Below are 16,523 nucleotides of genomic sequence, written 5' to 3' on the forward strand. Positions count from 1 at the left end.
AGCCTGACCAGCATGGAGAAACCCTGTCTCTACTAAAAATACAAAAAATTAGCTGGGCATGGTGGCACATGCCTGTAATCCCAGCTATTCGGGAGGCTGAGGTAGGAGAATCTCTTGAACCCTGGAGGCGGAGGTTGCAGTGAGCTGAGATTGCACCTTTGCAGTCCAGCCTGGGCAACAAGAACGAAACTCCATCTGAACAAAATAAAGCTGGGCGCAGTGGCTCACGCCTGTAATCCCAGCACTTTGGGAGACCAAGGCGGGCGGATCACCTGAGGTTGGGAGTTCGAGACCAACCTGACCAACACGGAGAAACCCTGTCTCTACTAAAAATACAAAAATTAGCCAGGTATGGTGGCGCATGCCTGTACTCCCAGCTACTGGGGAGGCTGAGGCGGGAGAATCGTTTGAATCCAGGAGGCAGAGGTTGCAGTGAACTGAGATCATGCCATCGTACTCCAGCCTGGGCAACAAGAACAAAACTCCATCTCAATATAAATAAATAAATATAAAATAAAATAGATTATATACTACATTGGGGTTGTTGAGAATTTTGAATAATGCGTATAAAATATTTAACATAAAGGTAAGGTTCAGGCTAATTCAAGTAGACTCACTAGGTTCTGATTCAATTACCATGTATTATATTTTGTGGCTTAATTTAGTGGGAGCTGTCTGAATAGTCATAGGGTAATGTTGTTTTTTTTTTTTTTGAGACGGAGTTTTGCTCTTTTTACCCAGGTAGTAGAGACGGGGTTTCACCATGTTGACCAGGATGGTCTCGATCTCTTGACCTTGTGATCCACCCGCCTCGGCCTCCCAAAGTGCTGGGATTACAGGCTTGAGCCACCGTGCCCGGCCTAGGGTAATGTTAATAAGCTTTTGTTTTTTGTGTTTCTCTGGAAAAATATTTTAGAAGCTAAGAGAGTCTTTTCTTAGATTATCATAAGAAACTTGAGCCAAGGTCTGGCTCAGCATTCATTAAAAAAACAGAAAAGGCCAGGTGCAGTGGCTCACACCTGTAATCCCAGCACTTTGAGAGGCTGAGGTGGGCGGATTACTTGAGGTCAGTAGTTCAAGACCAGCCTGGCCAAAATGGTGAAACCCCACCTCTACTAAAAATAGAAAAATTAGTGAGGCATGGTGGCACATGCCTGTAATCCCAGCAACTCAGGAGGCTGAGACAGGAGAATCACTGGAACCCAGGAGGCGGAGGTTGCAGTGAGCCAAGATTGTACCATTGTACTCCAGCCTGGGTGACAGAGCAAGACTCCATCTCAAAAAAAAAATGACTCCATCTTAAAAAAATAACTCCATGTGATTTTGCACTGAAGATTTTTTAAAATTCCTTGTTTTGCACAATAGTAAGGCTATTGATCAACTTTATCCTAAAATTAATAGAAAACAGGGCGTTAATTATCTGAAAGTTTATGTTTTCTTTTCATCAGGTACTCCGACTTCGTTGTTCATGAAATAGGAAAAGATGGACGGATCAGCCATTTGAATGACTTGTCCATTCCAGTGGATGAGGAGGTAGAAGTAGCTCTTTAGCAAATGTCACCTTCTGTATAAAAATAGCATTTCCTAGAGATACAGAAATACAGAGCTTTAATAAACTTGAATTCTGTGTATGATTCACTGAGTTCTCATGGTTATTTTAAAGGACCCTTCAGAAGATGTATTTACAGTTTTGACAGCTGAAGAAAAGCAGCGATTGGAAGAGCTCCAGCTCTTCAAAAATAAGGAAACCAGTGTTGCCATTGAGGTAAATAATGCAGAAATATTTGAAAAGGTTTTTAGGGTTTTGGTTTCTTTTTGGGTTGATGTTAAGTGTTTATGGAAAAAATTGCAATGGTTAACAAAAGGCTGACATTGCTTTATTGGATCTAAAGGGTATTACATGAAAAAAAATTTTAGTGAGACAGATAACTAGTATCCCAGATAAACTATATCCCGTCAAAAGTTGTATTTTTGTTTAAAAACATTTTTATTTGGGTACAGTGCTATGTGGCTGTAGTCCTAACTACTCCGGAGGCTGAAGCCAGAGGAACTCTTGAGCCCAGGAGTTGAAAACTAGCCTGGACAACATAGTGAGACCCCATCTCTGAAAAAGAATTTCAGGGACCACAAATTAACAAAGACATTTGTTGTTTAGAATCACAGAGTAACTATTATACCATGGGTCTGTTTCTTTATAGGCATGCGTCACCATACCTGGCTAATTTTTTACTTTTAGTAGAAACATGGTTTCACCATGTTGGTCAAGCTCGTCTCAAACTCCAAACCTCAGGTGATCTGCCCACCATGGGTCTGTTTTAACAGGACCACCATTTGCTGCCTGTCAGGTCTGTGACCCAGGTCAGGTGCTGGCTTCAGCAGTTTCTTAGTCTCAGCTGGGGCTCTGGGAAGGGGAGGAAATGGAGAAAGGAAGTAGGGGAGCATTTATTTGCTCATCCTGGGTTGATTCTGCTATTGAAGAAAAGGAGAGCTCAGCTACTGGGTAGAATAGTAAATGTCATTGTTAAAGCTTTTGTTGACCGGGCGCATTGCCTCACACCTGTAATCCCAGCACTTGGGGAGGCCAAGGTGGGCAGATCACTTGAGGTCAGGAGTTTGAGACCAGCCTGGCCAACATGGCAAAACCCCATCTCTACTAAAAATAAAAAAAAAAAAAAATTGGCTGGGTATGGTGGCGTGGGCCTGCAGTCCCTGCTACTTGGGAGGCTGAGGCAAGAGAATCACATGAACCCAGGAGACAGAGGCTGCAGTGAGCTAAGATCGGATCATTGCACTCCAGCCTGGGTGACCAGAGCAAGATTCTATATCAAAAAAAAAAAATTACGTTAAATTAATTTTTTACCGCATTTTAGTGAGCTATGGTTTTTTTGGTTATCTGAAATTCCCCCTTCCATCACTCCTAGTTAATAAATTTACTGCAGCTTTTCAGAATTCATTATCTGCCCCTTGTCTCCCTCCCCACCTGAACTTGCCAAAAGTGTGTGGTATTACAATGTTAGAGATCTTCAATTACTGACAAAATCTTTAGATGAAATCTTTAGCAATGCCAGGAAGAAAATTCCTTGCAGGTTTTTAGAACAATCCAGAATAATAGTTCAGGTTTCCTTTGCTTTTACAATGCAGAGGTTTATCTTAGGCTTATAATATGTATTTTCATATACATGTGGTAAATTTTACTATTGTCTTAAAAACTGATGTTTTCCCATCTATCCAAAGTCTTTAACTTTAAAAAGTGTAAACTATGAGCAAGTTTTCTCATTTGTAAAATGCAGATAAAAGATTTTCTGAGTTTTTGAGGTCTAACTATGTAGTCCTACATACAAACTGTGATTCTCATTCCTATCAGTAATTTCAGATCTAGATTCACTTTTTGCTGTGAAGAATTGGTTTACCTGTAATTGTAATGTAGTTTGGTGGGATCTTTTTCATGTTTTATTTTGTTGAAGTATCATCAAGTTTAGCCAGTAGCAGCTGCAATATATCTTGATGTTTTCAGCTTGCAGGTTACAACCCATTAATGGATCATGACATCAGGTTAGCAGTGGTTGGTCTCAGCTAGCATTTTTAAAAAATAGAATAAAGTAAAGGCTGGGCACAGTGGCTCCTGCATGTGATTCAGCACTGGGGAAGCCAGGGTGGGCACATCAATTGAGTTCAGGAGATTGAGACCAGCCTGGGCAACATGGTGAAACAGTATTTCTACAAAACATAAAAAAAAATTAGATGGGCATGGTGGCAGATGTCTGTAGTCCCAGCTACTCCAGAGGCTGAGGTGGGAGGATAGTTGAGCCTGGGAGGCAGAGGTTGCAGTGAGCCAGGGTCTCACCACTATACTCCAGCCTGGGCGACAGAGCCAGACCCTGTCTCAAAAATACGTATAATATAATAAAATAGAAGATATTTGTGCATTGCAAATAGTATGAATATTGTTCTGTGATTTTTTTTCGATTCTTAAAATGAAGCATATACACACACATTTATGGTTATATTGAGTAAAGAGAGAAAATGTCTCAGTATGAGATGCACTCACAAACTGAAAACATCATGTAACTAGCGAGTTTACATTATGTTGATTCTTCTTTACAGTGAACCTATGTGCTAGAACCTCATAAAATAATTTAGAATAGAATTCAATAGGAAGCAGCTGTAGGTTGGATTGTTCAAAGGGATTGAGTTTCTGATATATCAAAAGGCCTGGTTTTGCTTGCATTTTCATGTAAGAGTCCTGAGGTGTCTGTCCAGCAGAGACCCCGAGAGAGAGTATCTGGGTTGGTGGCCCCTGGGTTCAATAGTCTGGATTTCAAATCCAGCTCTACCGCCTTCCAGTGATATAACCATAGACACAGTTCCTCACTTCTAAGTAGATATAATAGTGTTATGTGGGGAGATTACAAAGATTAAATAAAATGACCAGAGTGCTTTGTACAGTGTCTGCAGATGGATGTGCTCCATCAACAGGCTCCCAGGATTTGCAATATTGAGAAGCTGTAAAATATTTCTGAGGCTGGGCACTGTGGCTCACACCTGTCATCTCAGCACTTTGGAAGACCGAGGCAGGTGGATCACTTAAGGCCAGGAGTTTGAGACAAACCTGGCCCACATGGTAAAACCCCATCTCTACTAAAAATATAAAAATTAGCCTGGGATGGTGGCGCGTGCCTGTAATCCCAGCTACTCAGGAGGCTGAGGCAGGAGAATCCCTTGAACCCAGGAGGCTGAGGTTGCAGTGAGCCGAGATCACTCCAGCCTGGGCAACAGAGTGAGACTCTGTCAAAAAAAACAAAAATATATTTCTGAAATCGTATGCAGACACTTTTGTTATTTTGCATAGTTAATAAGGTGAGCAGTGTTTTTACCAATTCACTGTATTCGTTCCCTAATGTTTGTTAACTTAGTGGTGTTGCTGTTGTTTTTTTTTTTTTAATAGGTTATCGAGGACACCAAAGAGAAAAGAACCGTCATCCATCAGGCTATCAAATCTCTGTTTCCAGGATTAGAGACAAAAACAGAGGATAGGGAGGGGAAGAAGTACATTGTAGCCTACCACGCAGCTGGGAAAAAGGCTTTGGCAAGTAGGTGTCTGAGCGGCTTCCTCCTGCCAGGTGGCCGTGAAAGGCAGGCCCCACTGCTCATTAGCCTTGCGTGTTCATGTTCTAGGGCTACGCTAGTGCTGCTCAGAGAACAATATTGATCATGTCCCTCCTTCAGAGAGGGTGAGTATTGTCATTTCAGATGCCAGCGCAGCCCTGCAGCCTGTCTGGCAAGGGGCATAAGGTCTCTTATGTGAGTAAAGATTTGCTGAAATTATAGTGGTGCCTGAGAGAGAGTCTTAGAGATTTGATAATGCTCTCTATAGAGCAGAGCATACTGAGTGGCAATTCAAGAAGAAAATGGAAGGATTATTGTTCATTCTGTGTTCTTCATGGAGGAGAGAAAGCTTTCAGATGAACAAAAATTGCTTATTCCAGTGGCATATTTTTACAAGGCCCCATATTGGAAGAACTTTTGCTTTCCAACTTTATCTTCCTCAGTCACACATAAAAAATAGGAAATATATACTAAGACATCCTTTTGTCCCAGCCCATCTTTTGTTGTGCATCATTCATTTGAAATGGGCATATTGCCAATGAGTCACCAATATTTATGTTCTAGTGTGTTTTCCACAGCCACAAAAGTTTCCATTTGCATATAACCTTTAAGGAAAATTAGGTAATTTTTTTTCTTTTACCTACCATATTGACAGATAAAATTTTAATGAAAATTACAACAAGAAAAAGTTATTTCCTCACCCTCTTCTCCTGCCAGTGATAGCCTGTACTAATGAATAGTTATTCCTAGATATATTTGTTGGAACAAAATTCTAAGACTATATAGCAAAAAACTGTTTATTTATTTATTTATTTATTTATTTATTTATTTATTTTTTTCGAGACGGAGTTTCGCTCTTGTAACCCAGGCTGGAGTGCAATGGCACGATCTCGGCTCACCGCAACCTCCGCCTCCTGGGTTCAGGCAATTCTCCTGCCTCAGCCTCCTGAGTAGCTGGGATTACAGGCACACGCCACCATGCCCAGCTAATTTTTTTTAATATTTTTAGTAGAGACGGGGTTTCACCATGTTGACCAGGATGGTCTCGATCTCTTGACCTCGTGATCCACCCGCCTCGGCCTCCCAAAGTGCTGGGATTACAGGCTTGAGCCACCCCGCCTGGCCTAAAACTGTTTATTTATTAGGGCTCTATCAGTATTCTTTTAGGTTAATTCAAAAGATAATACTGTAATGGATGAAGCCTTGATTGCTTATAACTATGTTTCTAGTGCAATGAGAGGCTACAACAAAAAAGAGAACAGGAAGAAAGTTTATGCCTGAGGAAATAATCTAGGCAAGTCAGCAAGACCAGATAGTGCTATAGAAGCAAGATACCTGAGCAGTTACAGAGGAGGAGGTGGAGATCAGAGGCCAGTATTCAGTGAACACTGAAAAGAAGAGTCAGATGATGTGCCCTGTTACTGCTCGGGGCATGAGTTCTTAATCACTCTTCACTCCACAAATGAATGGTGTGGTTGCTGTATGTTTCTTTAATGTCTGGGTCATAGTATAAAATACCACCTGAGCAGCCTTTTTTCAGCCAAGACTGCTCAAAGAGGAGTAAGCCTAGTGGAAAGTGATTGAGCAACTGTTGCTTCTGTTCTCCCAAGGATGGTGTACAGCTAGTAACTACTCTAGATGGAGAGGAGTGGTGACTTACTACAGACAGCAATGCCTTGAGGCACGTGGTCCTGTTTCTCTCAGGGAACCCAGGTGGGAAGGGGACAAGGCAGCTCTTTCTTGTTAAGAAACAGACCACATTGGTCAGCAGTGCTGCCCATTATGAACACAGGAAGACAAGGCAAGGCCTTGTTCCTCTTGGTGTGGTCTGAGGAAGCAGGTTGGAAAAGGCAAAAGCTGTTTTTTTGACTGGTGGCTTTTTCAAAGTAATCATCATTTCTTAGGAAGCTAGGTTTTGTGAGAGGATGGAGGGCATTTGCAGGCCAAAGTGGCCATTACAGTCTTTCTACCATCCCCTTCAATAAACACAGTGCCAGATCTCTCATGTGTTTTTATCCAGATTTTTTCTGCTTATGCCATACTCACCTTTCCATTTTTTGTTGTTACAAAGTTTCCTTAAGATTTTACAAGTGAAGTACTGAGCTATGTGATACGAAGGCTATGTGATGTGAACTACCCTTCCCCATTTCCCTTTGGACATCTTCAGTAAGATAGGAATTTCTCACTTTGAAAAGAAGCAAGAAGGAAGGTCAGATTGGATCAACCCCCCTTGTATAGAGAACTACACTTCTTGGGATTGCAGTGTTGTGGCATTTATTCAAGGATGAACTAAATCTCTGCCATCTGAGCTGTTCTGTCCCACCTCCTCATGGAAGGCCACCCTGGCCCAGATGGGCCTTTAGGAGCCTGCATTTATCTTTTACAGACACCACTCTCCCCAAGCTAAGAGTGGCCTAAAGTGAACATCCTCAGGAAAGGAGGAAGATCTGGTATCCAAAGATTGTTGTTCATGTCCCTCTACCAGTGACAGCTTGTCCTCCTGAGCCACCTTGCCTAGCATTTGAATGGTTTAGCTTTTAAAGTGTCATTACAAAGCTTTGCAATTTACAAATGTTTTTAAGCTGTATTACTACCAGACCCTGATAGAAATTGTCATTGGTGGGTTATGCAATATCCAGCAGATTCATAATTTTTTTTTTTTTTTTTTTTGGAGATGGAGTCTTGCTCTGTCACCAGGCTGGAGTGCAGTGGCACGATCTCTGCTCACTGCAACCTCTGCCTCGGTTCAAGCGATTCTCCTGCCCCAGCCTCTCAAGCATCTGGGATTACAGGTGTACACCACCACACCCGGCTAATTTTTGTATTTTTAGTAGAGACGGGGTTTCAACCATGTTAGCCAGGATGGTCTCGATCTCCTGACCTTGTGTTGCACCCACCTTGGCCTCCCAAAGTGCTGGAATTACAGACGTGAGCCACCGTGATTAACAATATTCTTAACCTAAACTTTTCTCAGATGGAACTGTGCATCCTAAAACATAGATGTGGTAGATTTTAAATCATGTTGCCCAAACACCACAAATTACCAACTGTTTAAACTCAGACGTTATTTTATGTGTTAAGCCAGTCTGATAGGGAACATTGCTCTACCTACCAAAGTGTACGTGTGGTATTTTTTTGAAAATACCATCTAAACTATTGTAACATTACTGGCAATTTATATTTTGAGACAGGTAGTATACATTCCAAATGCCTCTAAGAACACAGTTTTTAATGACTTACCTAAAAAGGGAAAATTCTGCCATGCAATATGTATAGGTTCTCTATACTTTCTGAAATGAATGGTCCTCAGGAGGGATCCCTGTATGTAGGAATACATAGAGACTCAGGAGAAAGGCAGGTACAAAGAAGCTCTCAGGGAAAGGCTGGTGTTATGGAATCCACAGGAATAGGGAATCCCAGTAATCACAGTGGTCAGTGGACTATCCATTGCTTCCATTCCTGTAGCAATGGAAAATGCCACAGGTAGGTCCAGCAAGATAATTACTCTGAAATCTATCAGTTTAGCAACATGGAAGTTATTGGTGTCTTTTTGCCAGAGCATTCTAGTGGAATGATGAGGTTGGAAAACAGTTTACACAGTAGGTTGAGATGGAAGGTAGTGTATACAGACTGCTTTTTCAAATAACCTGCGAAGAGAAGGGAAGGGAACATGATGAAGGAGGAGGGAACATATGTTAGGTTTTTAAGATGGAAGAGTCGTGAATTATTTATATACGCAAGGGAGACAATGGAGGGCTGGTCGTGGTGGCTCATGCTTGTAATCCCAGCACCTTGGGAAGCCTAGGTGGGCAGATCACCTGAGGCATGGAGTTCCAGACCAGCCTGGCCAACATGGCAAAACCTCATCTCTATAAAAAGAAAAATAAAAATTAGAAAAAGGAAAGAGACAATGGAGAGGGATGGTGAAAGTTCAGGGAGAAGAATAACAAAATAAAGGTAATGGATGGAGTAGGATCCCTGAGAAAGCTGAAGGTTGGTGTGCAGGGGTCCAGGGGTGCAGTGGTGGGAATGACCTTGAATAAGAAGGAAAAAATGTTCCACATGCTACCATCCTTTCATCTTTCTCGGCTACAAACATTTTTCCTTCCTTATTCATGGAGATCTCTGCACTCAATACATAAACTTCCTGATCTTGGTTTCCATTTTTACTAGACTGGGACTGCCTTGTCAGGCCCTCAGAGGGTGGAAGCAGCCTTCTTCAAGTAGGAACCATATTACCCAGCCTGGGAATTCTGTGCATTTGCAGTATAAATCACTGTCTCAAAAATGTTTTGCAAGTTATTTTAAATTCACTCAAATTATAAAGCTAAGTATATGCTGCTTAGCATTCTTAGGGGGTGGAATTTTATAAAGTCATACAAATTGCCAAAAATAAATTCAGACTCACTGATTTTCTGTTATTTAAAATATTCCCAGTTAATCAATGCGTATACTTACTATTTTGTATATTGATTGCACTTAGAAAAACAATGCATACTTGTATCTGTTGTTTGCAAAGGAGATAATTGTATGCATGCTCAGTGCTTGGATTTGCTAAATAGAGGATGCATGCTTGTGAGACAAAACTCACACTCCATTGTCCTGGTTTCTCTTAAGGTATAGCAGCATTTAGTTTTTTAGTCTTGTGACTTCATTTATTTCTTTCCATTGTACTTAATTATGAATTCTCTGAAGGAGTAATTAAGAAAAATGTATGTATACTTCATCAACTTTTATCACAAGTATTTTTAAAGTTTTTATTGTGGACATTTTCAAACTTGTACACAAATAGAGGAAATAGTATATGGAACCTGTGTACCCATAAACCATCTTTAAGGTTATCCAACATTCTGTTGTTCTGTTGATCTGTTCTTCCTACCTTTTTTTCCTTGCTGGAGCATTTTAAGGGAAATTTTACATAGCATGGCTTTTCACTCATAAATATTTCAGTATGTATTTGCCAGATAAGAACTGAAACCCCAAGCTGTTATCACAATCAAAAACATCAACAGTAATTTCTTCCCATCACATACCTATACCTATTGCATATTTGGTTTTGCTGTATCTCAAATATGTCTCTTACATACAGATGGCTTGTTCGAAGAATGATAGAAACAAGGCCAGAACATCGCACTCATTCATAAGTCTCAAGTCATCTCTTAAATCATTTTGAATCTATAAAGACCTTGCTTTTTTCTATATATTTAACATTTTTCAAATGTAAAAGTCTTTATAATTCAATGCAAGAAACTAATGAAATGCAGAAAAATACAAAGCAAAGCAATAATTACTTGTAGCCTAACCACCAAAGAAAACATATAATCACAAATAGCATTTTGGTACGTGTCCTCCCATATTTAAGAAAACAAATCTCTTTTTGGGGAAGGATTTACTATCTAGCCTTAAACATTTTGCTTTATCCCAGGGGTTCAGACAGTGCAGCTTTGAGGATGAACTAACATGCTCATTGTGAAGGCGTTGAGACAAGAAGGCTGTACCTGTAGAAGAATTTTCTAGTTGTTCATTGTTTGCCTTTACAGCATTCCATTGTTAATGTCTAAATGGCTGTTAACCCACCGCATAACTCCCAGGTGCTGTAGAAGTCCTCAGTGTAAACCATGAGATCATTTGCATGTTCACCTCTAAAGCACTTTAATATTATAAATTAAACATTGCTCTTTTGTAATCTTTATGCTGTGCATTTGGACAGAGGTCAGAACTGCAGCAGGTAAGAGCATTTGGCATTTCATATACGTAAAGTGAAATGCCAAAGATTTTGTCACAAGTGCTAAGTATAGACAACTTAGCTTAACTGATAGTGAGCTGGAAGGAAACTCGAAAATGATGTTCCTACTCAACAATTTTCTGAAGAACTTGTGAGGAATTCACACCAAGAGCTAAAGAAATACTTGTAATACTTTTCTGTCCAAGACAGAAAAAACTCACATATTTGTCAAGAAGGAAGGGTGATTCACTAGGCATACATTCTATGGCAGTTTTTTGAAATGGTTTATGGATTATTTTGTTCTTTTCATTGTAGCTTAAATCACTAACTTACCAAACAGTGCTTTTGCCTTGACGAAGCCAGGTATCCAAGTACCAACTTCAGTACCAGCAGTATCTTAAGTCTCTAAAGATAAAGGATTCATGAGTTCATGAAAAAGGATTATTTTTAAAAGAAAAGGACTCTTTCTAGAAATTGTTATATGAAGTATTTTTTGTTTTTCTTTGATGGAATTACAGTAAACAAATGAACTAGATGTGTTTAATAATTGTCGCTCTGTGTCACACAGGACTCATGAGTGTTATTGTACAACTTCTGCGAAGTACAGTTTTGGCTTACATGTTTTTCCCAAAGTATTAACAAAAAAAAAACAAAACACTTTGAGCAGCATTAATCTAACCTTATTTTTATTTATTTATTTTTTTTTTTGAGACAGAGTCTTGTTCCTGTTTCCCAGCCTGGAGTGCAATAGCACAATCTTGGCTCACTGCAACAGCTACCTTGCGGGTTCGTGCCTCATCCTCCCAAATAGCTGGGATTATAGGCGCCCGCCACCACACCCGGCTAATTTTTGTATTTTTAGTAGAAATGAGGTTTCACTATGTTGGCCAGGCTGGTCTCAAACTCCTGACCTCAGTGATCCACTGTCTCAGCCTCTCAAAGTGCTGGGACTACAGTCATGAGCCACCACACCTGGCCTAAATCTTGTATTTTTTAACATGAGATTGAAGTAGCACTAGTTGCTCAGAAGTTAGCATTTAACCTGGCTTAATTTTTTTTTCTTCTTTTTTAAAATTAAAAATATTTTTCTTTTATTTATTTTTTGAGACAAGGTCTCACTCTGTCACCCAGGCTGGAGTGCAGTAGCATGATCTTGGTTCACTGCAACCTCCAGCCCCTGGGCTCAAGTGATCCTCCCACCTCGGCCATCTGAGTAGCTGGGACCACAGGTGTGCACTACCACGCCTGGCTATTTTTAGTGGAGATGGGTCTTGCTATGTTGCCCAAGCCAGTCTTGAACTCCTGAGCTCAAGCTAACCGCCCGCCTTGGCCTCCCAAAGTCCTGAGATTACAGGTATAAGCCACTGTGCCCAGTCACATTTTAGCTTTTTGTTTTAAATATGGATAGATGCTATTAAGTGTCCAATTGCAGAAACTGTAATACCTGTAGTCCACACAGCTATAACCACTTAACCTATATTTCTTTTTTTGTTGTTTTTTTATTTTTATTTTTGATACCAGAGAGGATATCCTATATTTGTTTATCAGACTAGAACTGATTTCCCACTCAAAGGTTCTATAGCAAAAAAATGAGCTCTTATACCCATAACTTTTATTATGGTGTATATAACGTTTACTTTTTTTGCTTTTAAGATCCAAGAAAACATTCTTGGCCAAAATCTAGGGGAAGTTACTGCCACTTTGTACTATACAAGGAAAACAAAGACACCATGGATGCTATTAATGTACTCTCCAGATACTTAAGGTGAGTTACTGTTGTTATGCCTATACAAAATTAAATCAACAACAGACATGTGTATTCCTTTTTCCGTGGTAATGGAAAAATGAGCAGGAGCAGCACAGATTACAGATAGCACACGCACCTTCCAATGATAGTTTTATTTATTTATTTTTGTTGTTGTTGTTTTTGCTTTTTTTGAGACAGAGTCTCACTCTGTCACTCAGGCTGGAGTGAATGATGATCACGGCTCCCTGCAGCCTTGACTTCCTGGGCTCAGGCAGTCCTCCCACCTTAGCCTCCTGAGGAGCTGGGATTACAGGCATGTGCCACCATGCCAGGCTAATTTTATTAGGTTTTAGAGACAGGGTCTCACTATATTGCCCAGGCTGGTCTTGAACTCCTGCACTTAAACAGTCCTCACACTTTGGCCTCCCAAAGTGCTGGCATTAAGAATCGCCATTCATGGATAGGAAGTGCATTGTTTCTTCCAGGCGTGAGTTTCTTCCAGGCTGCAAGGATAGATTTCTTAGGCAATGGATGAATTAATTTTTTTGACCCCCACGTGTGTAGTGCCAATAATTCAAGGTGAAAATTCTGTAAGTAAATGATTCTCATGCAGTTGAGAGTTACCAGTCCATCTGGCTGAAAACGAAAATTAACTTTCTCTTCTGAAAGCCTATACTTATCCTTTGACGTGGTTACAGAGGTTGGTCTTGCCAGACTGGGAGCTCTCAATTCCTGGAGACTGACTAAACCTGAGACCGGTCTGATTTTCTCACAGGAATGTAAATATAGCAGAGGCTGGATCTCCGGGGCGGGGGGGAGGGGAGGGGGGCGGGTAGGCACAGGGCCAAAGCTTTTCTTAAAAATGGAAGTGGCTACGCACCACAGCAAGTCTGTATGCTGTGAAAATTTGGTTTCTAATATATATTTAACTCAGCTTAAATATGGTAACACAGTGTATTAGTTTGCTAGGACTTCCTTAACAAAATACCACAGACTAGGTGGCTTAACAGAAATTAATTTTCTTATGCTTCTAGAGGCTAGCAATCCCAAGCTCAAAGTGTCAGCAAGTTTGTTTTTTTTTTTCCAGAGGCCCCTCTCCTTGGCTTGCACATGGCTGCCTTCTCACTGTGTCCTCATGTGGCATTTTCCCTGTGCACGTACACCCCTGGTATCTCTGTGTGTGTCCACGTTTCCTCTTATGAGGGCACCAGTCAGATTGGATTAGGGCCTACCTTAAATGGCCTCATTTTAACTTAATCACCTCCTCGAAGGCCCTGTCTCCAAATATAGTCTCATTCTGAGGTCCTGAGGGGTCAGAGCATCAACAGATTGATTTTGGGGGGAGACAGTTCAGCCCATGATACACAGTACCCCTTAAGTAGCATTTATTTTGCTCTGTTTATTAACTTCCTGGGAGAGAGTCTGTGATACTATGTCTGTACCTGAGCCAGAGAGAACAGACCATTCTTGACAGGAATAGATGGGTGGGGAGGGAGTTCCATCAAGATTGGGAATTGAGGATTGCTCAGGGTTTAAAAAATCCTTCCGGCCGGGCGCAGTGGCTCACACCTGTAATCCCAGCACTTTGGGAGGCCAAGGAGGGAGATCACCTGAGGTTGGGAGTTTGAGACCAGCCTGACCAATGTGGAGAAATCCCGTCTCTAATAAAAATACAAAATTAGCTGGGCATGGTGGCTCATCCCTATCCCAGCCAGTTGGGAGGTTGAGGCAGAAGAATTGCTTGAACCCAGGAGGCGGAGGTTATGGTGGGCAGAGGTTGTGGTGAGCAGAGATTGCGCCACTGCACTCCAGCTTGGGCAACAAGAGTGAAACTCCATCTCAAAAGAAAAAAAATTCTGCCTGCCTTTTTCCTTCTCATATGCAACAGTTAAGTTTGTAAAATACTTCTTAGTTAACTAGGTTACTTATATCTTCATATTAGAACTATGCAGATCCCAGTTTTAGCATTTCATTTGGCTGCTTTTTTTAATACAAAGCAATAGCAGCATTTTAGGAAACTTCACACACTAACTTTTTAAGAATTGAAGATAAATTTTCATAGTGGTGCATGGTATCTCTAGAATGCATTTTTTCTTTGCTTTCTTTCCCTTCAGGGCTGGATAATTCTTTGTTGCAGGACTGTCCTGTGCATTGCAGGGCGTTTCGCAGCATCCCTAGTCTCTACCCACTGTGTAGCGGTAGCAACTCCTTGCTCAGTTGTGATGGCAAAGAATGCTTTCTTTGCTTTCACAGTCTTAGGTAATGTAATGAATTGTGGGTAGGAAGTGTATTGTTGCCTTTTTTGTTGCTGGCTAGCCAAGTCTTTGAACAACCTCATTTATTTACTAATAGCCACAAATGTTTATACTGCTAAGAAAGGAATTATTCAGCCATCATTTACTTTTTTTTTTTTTTTTCTCTAAAGAGACCAGGTCTCACTGTGTCTCTGAGGCAGTAGTGTAGTGTACAGTGGCTGTTCACAGGCACCATCATAGGGCACTGCACCCTCGAACTCCTGAGTGCAGACAGTCCTCCCCACTCCGCCCTCCCCAGTAACTGGGACGATAGGTGCATGCCACCACACCTGGCTGTCTTTTACTTTTCTAGTTTGCATATGAATTTGTTGTTTTCCTAGATACTTTTTTTTTGACTAGATAGTTTTTTTTTGTTTTGAGACAGAGTCTTGCTGTGTCATGCAGGCTGGAGTGCAGTGGCATGACGTCGGCTCACTGCACCCTCCACCTCCCAGGTTCAAGTGGTTCTCGTGCCTCAGCCTCCTGAGTAGCTGGGATTACAGTCGCATTCCTCCACACCTGGCTGATTTTTGTATTTTTAGTAGAGATGGGGTTTTGCCATGTTGGCTAAGCTGGTCTTGAACTCCTGACTTCAGGTGATCCACCCATCTCAGCCTCCCAAGCTCTGGGGATTACAGACATGAGCCACCCTGGCTGCCTCCCTGGATTCATTTTAAAATAAAGTTTCTCTTCATTCTTCTTTTACTGTGTTATGATTTTAAGTGTTTATATTAAAACTTAATTATGAGAATTAGGATTTCCTTATGATATTATGGTATGTGACTTTCTTTAGATGATCTTGTTTCTGTCTTACCAGAGTCAAGCCAAACATATTCTCCTACATGGGAACCAAAGATAAAAGGGCTATAACAGTACAAGAGATTGCTGTTCTCAAGTAAGTAGAGAGTACATAACAGAATTTATACTGTAAAAGTCCTGGCACTGCTTTTCAGAATTCTCAAATTTACTTTTGTGGGGTTTCTCTCTTTCAACTTTAGATGGTGCTTCTGCCTATTTAAAAATCACTTTTCACTTTGTTTTTTTCTTATCTGTAAACCATGTATTATTTGTATAATTTTTAAAGGATTTTTTTATAGACCTAAGAGAATAAATGCTTTTTTCTCTCTTTTGTTCATTCATTGTTAAATATAACTATGTTAAAATTGCAAAACAGTGAACCTGCTATTTTGTTGTACAGCTGAGATCTACAGATAAAAAAGATGGTCTGTGTTTTTGAAGCAATTATAATTAGTGGAGTAGACAGACATGTAAATCAGAACTTCTCCTACAGCAAGATAAATGCTGAAATAGAGATATCCTTTGGATGTTCACATATGCCTGGCAAGAAACATGGAACTTGATGTGTAGGGCACACAGGAAAGCTTTCACAGAAAATGGGATGCCTGGATTTTAGTATAGATCAGGTCTTCTCAACCTCTGCACTGTTGCCTTTTGGGGCTGGATAATTCTTTGTTTTGGGACTGTCCTGCGCATTGCAGGATGTTTTGAATCATCCCTAGTATCTACCCAGTATGTAACAGTAGCAACTCCTTGCTCAGTTATGATGGCAAAGAATGTCTCTAGGCATTGTCAGATATTCCCTGAGGGCCAGAATTGCCTTTGATTGGGAAGCACTGGTCTAATTTCTAGA

The 16,523-nt window shown here is 40.7% G+C and overlaps 1 protein-coding gene across 9 annotated transcripts in view; it reads left to right on the forward strand.

Annotated features, from left to right (window-relative positions):
* The window catches only part of PUS7 (pseudouridine synthase 7), an 82,516-nt gene that overhangs the window by 13,120 nt on the left and 52,873 nt on the right, over window positions 1-16,523 (forward strand). For 6 of the 9 annotated variants that reach the window (XM_032276348.1, XM_032276344.1, XM_032276341.1 and 3 more), the window contains exons 3-8: window positions 1,449-1,533; window positions 1,664-1,765; window positions 4,946-5,090; window positions 10,817-10,834; window positions 12,485-12,596; window positions 15,690-15,767. In XM_032276348.1, the coding sequence (XP_032132239.1) occupies window positions 1,449-1,533; window positions 1,664-1,765; window positions 4,946-5,090; window positions 10,817-10,834; window positions 12,485-12,596; window positions 15,690-15,767 (540 nt within the window). The remainder of the gene's footprint in view (window positions 1-1,448; window positions 1,534-1,663; window positions 1,766-4,945; window positions 5,091-10,816; window positions 10,835-12,484; window positions 12,597-15,689; window positions 15,768-16,523) is intronic. The other 3 variants (XM_032276342.1, XM_032276343.1, XM_032276345.1) reach the window with 3 other exon arrangements.

Source organism: Sapajus apella, unplaced genomic scaffold, assembly GCF_009761245.1.
Source record: "Sapajus apella isolate SASKATOON/1434 unplaced genomic scaffold, GSC_monkey_1.0 scaffold7, whole genome shotgun sequence".
Classification (NCBI taxonomy): Eukaryota; Metazoa; Chordata; class Mammalia; order Primates; family Cebidae; genus Sapajus; species Sapajus apella.